Source organism: Hippocampus bargibanti, linkage group LG18 (assembly GCF_051943395.1).
Source record: "Hippocampus bargibanti isolate YZ-2025 linkage group LG18, ASM5194339v1, whole genome shotgun sequence".
Lineage (NCBI taxonomy): Eukaryota > Metazoa > Chordata > Actinopteri > Syngnathiformes > Syngnathidae > Hippocampus > Hippocampus bargibanti.
Window position 1 is genome coordinate 13,692,514 of NC_142751.1, and position 2,590 is coordinate 13,695,103.

General features: G+C 39.1%; 1 protein-coding gene across 1 annotated transcript; it reads right to left on the reverse strand.

The window, feature by feature from the left end:
* On the reverse strand, positions 1–1,558 carry gng10 (guanine nucleotide binding protein (G protein), gamma 10). The gene is made up of 2 exons (XM_089020346.1): positions 1,478–1,558; positions 1–441 (listed from the first exon to the last, which is right to left on the reverse strand). Exons 1-2 carry the CDS (start codon positions 1,556–1,558, stop codon positions 316–318), a joined length of 207 nt encoding a protein of 68 aa, XP_088876472.1. The 3' UTR covers positions 1–315.
* Between the last annotated feature and the right edge of the window lie 1,032 nt (positions 1,559–2,590).

The following is a 2,590-nucleotide window of genomic DNA, read 5'->3' on the forward strand; positions in this document are numbered from 1 at the left end:
TGAGTTCTGCCTAGCAACAGGCATTTAATCCCTCCAGAAAGAAAAAAAACTTGCATACATAACTCATCGCCATTGACAAATATCAGTCTTTGCTAAGACACATTTTCATCCAAAAATGTCACTCACAGAATATCTATTTTTAATCTTATATTTGAGGGAAAACAATGTATACATTCTTGGGACCTATCAAAAAAAATAGCAATTCACAGGTGCAGTTAGGAAATGGCTATTTCTGTCCCCCGTTCCCAACTCAGATTCTTCCAATTCACCCTCCATGTTCCTCACGAGTGGACAATGTCCGTCTCCCAGCAGACGTCACACCACCGTGCAGGACCGCGGCTCTCGGAAAGGGTTGCTTCCTGCGGGGACGCCCACCAGCAAAGCGTCCCTGCTTGCGTTCTGAAGACAAAACTGCTGTAGCTCCGCGGCTGCCTGCGACACCTGCATTTATTATCGTGACATTGTTTTAATATATTTATTTATACATATTGCAGTTGGTGAAAATGTAATTATTTATTATTTTACCTTAACATATGGAATTTTAACTTCACACGCTTTAAAGTGACCTTGAGAGTTTTGAAAGGTGCTTATAAATGAAATGTATTATTATTCTTATTATTATTATTATTATTGTTATTATTATTATTATTATTATTGTTATTATTAGCTATCTAGCTAGCTGGCTAGCTATCTATTAGCTAGCTAGCTGGTTAGCTGGGTATCTATTGGCTATCTGGCTATCTGTTGGCTGTCTAATAGCTAACTAGCTAGCTTTTTAATTATTTGAGTCATTCTGGGTTGAGTGAACGCTGGCGCATGTGGCTGCCGCTGCTCACCCACGGAAAAACGGATCCAGTGACTGTAAAGTCATATATATATATATATACGCTGTCTAGCTTGCTACCGAGCTGACTATCTATTTGCTATCGATTAGCTAGCTGCCTAGCTGGCTATCTATTTGCTATCCATTTGCTATTTATTTGCTATCTATTACCTATCTGGCTAGCAAGCTATGTAGCTGGCTATCTATTACCTATATGGCTATCTAGCTAGTTATCTAACTGTCTAGCTGGCTATCTAGTAGCTCTCTGTTAGCTAGCTTGCTAGCTTTCTATCTATTTGACTTACTTCCGGGTTGAATGAACGCTGGCGCGTGTGGCTGTCGCTGCTCACCCGCAGAAAAACTGATCCTATGAGAGTTTTGAAAGGCGCTTAGAAATGAAATTTATTTTTATTATTATTATTATTATTATTATTATTATTAAACATAGTTAAACTTGTTCAAACATACTTTTTAATTCGCTATAGCAACAGCCAATCCAAGCAATTTTCAAGGTGAAATTGTCAAAAATAAAACTCTTGAATTGTTCTCATTCCCAATGACCTGAAAACCAATTGGATTGCGGTATATTTCTTATGCATGCCCCGCCCCATATCATTTCTATCTATCTATTTCCATGCAGTAGATTTCCCATACCTTGATCCTCTCCACGCTGGCCTCCATCTTGAGCTGCTCCACGAGTCGCCGCATGCTGGATAAACTGGAATTGGAGGTCATGTTGTTGAAATGCTTCAGGTGGGGGAAAGCGAGCAATCTTCCTTTACGGCGTTACGCTCCTCAAATGGAAAGCAGACGACGACGACGGCGATGGCGGAGAAGGAAGGAAAGAAGGAAGGAAGAGGTGGCCCCCCTCGGTTCTTTCCAAGTGACCTCCCAATCCGTTTGACTGCAAGGGAAGGAAAAAAATAAACGCATTGTTGGAAGAGAGTTGTGCTTTTATTTTATCCAGGTATCTGTTTTGCTTTTATTTTGATATTCACAACCAAAAAAAGCTGATATTTTACAGTCTGGGTGTTCATAAAAGTCAATCTTTGTTATCTGAAAAGATACTTTAAGTCCACCAAGTGGGTAAATAAGCTTGCCGCACACATTGCTTTGAAAATAGTAGTTTCAAGGAGCAAAAAAAAAGCCATTTAAAAACGTGTTACTATCATCATTTGACGACAATGAGATTAAAAAAAGAAAATAGATGGTTTGAAAGGGGAGTAAAAGAAGCGTTTTTCATAAAACAGCAAAACCCTTCACTAAATCACCATGGTGGGGTGAGGTTCAATTTGGATCGTTCCTACAACTGACTTTTTCGGCAATTTAAGCTTAGTTATGCTGATGAGGTGATACCAGAGCAAATGGGGCAATCAGGCCAGTCGTAGACCCCATACTCAGGCGCGTTAAATGCCGCTGCTCACTCACAGAAAAAAAAAATATCCTGTGACTGTAAAGTGACCTTGAGTTTTGAAAGGCACTTAGAAATTAAATGTATTATTATTATTAAAATAAACTACACAAATATTACAAATAATGCCAAAAATGGATTTTAATTTAATAATAATGAAATTGCGTCAACTACAATTAAAAAGATGAGATGTGTATCCTAAATAGTTTGAAGCCGAAGTGTCGACGAATGCTAAAATGCCGACGCTTTCCGTCTGTCTTTGAACGCATCTTGACACTGAAAAAAAATCTACGCGTGTGGATCGTGACGTCACCACGTTCTCAAGCTCCCATTGGACGCTGTGCGATTAAAGGGGA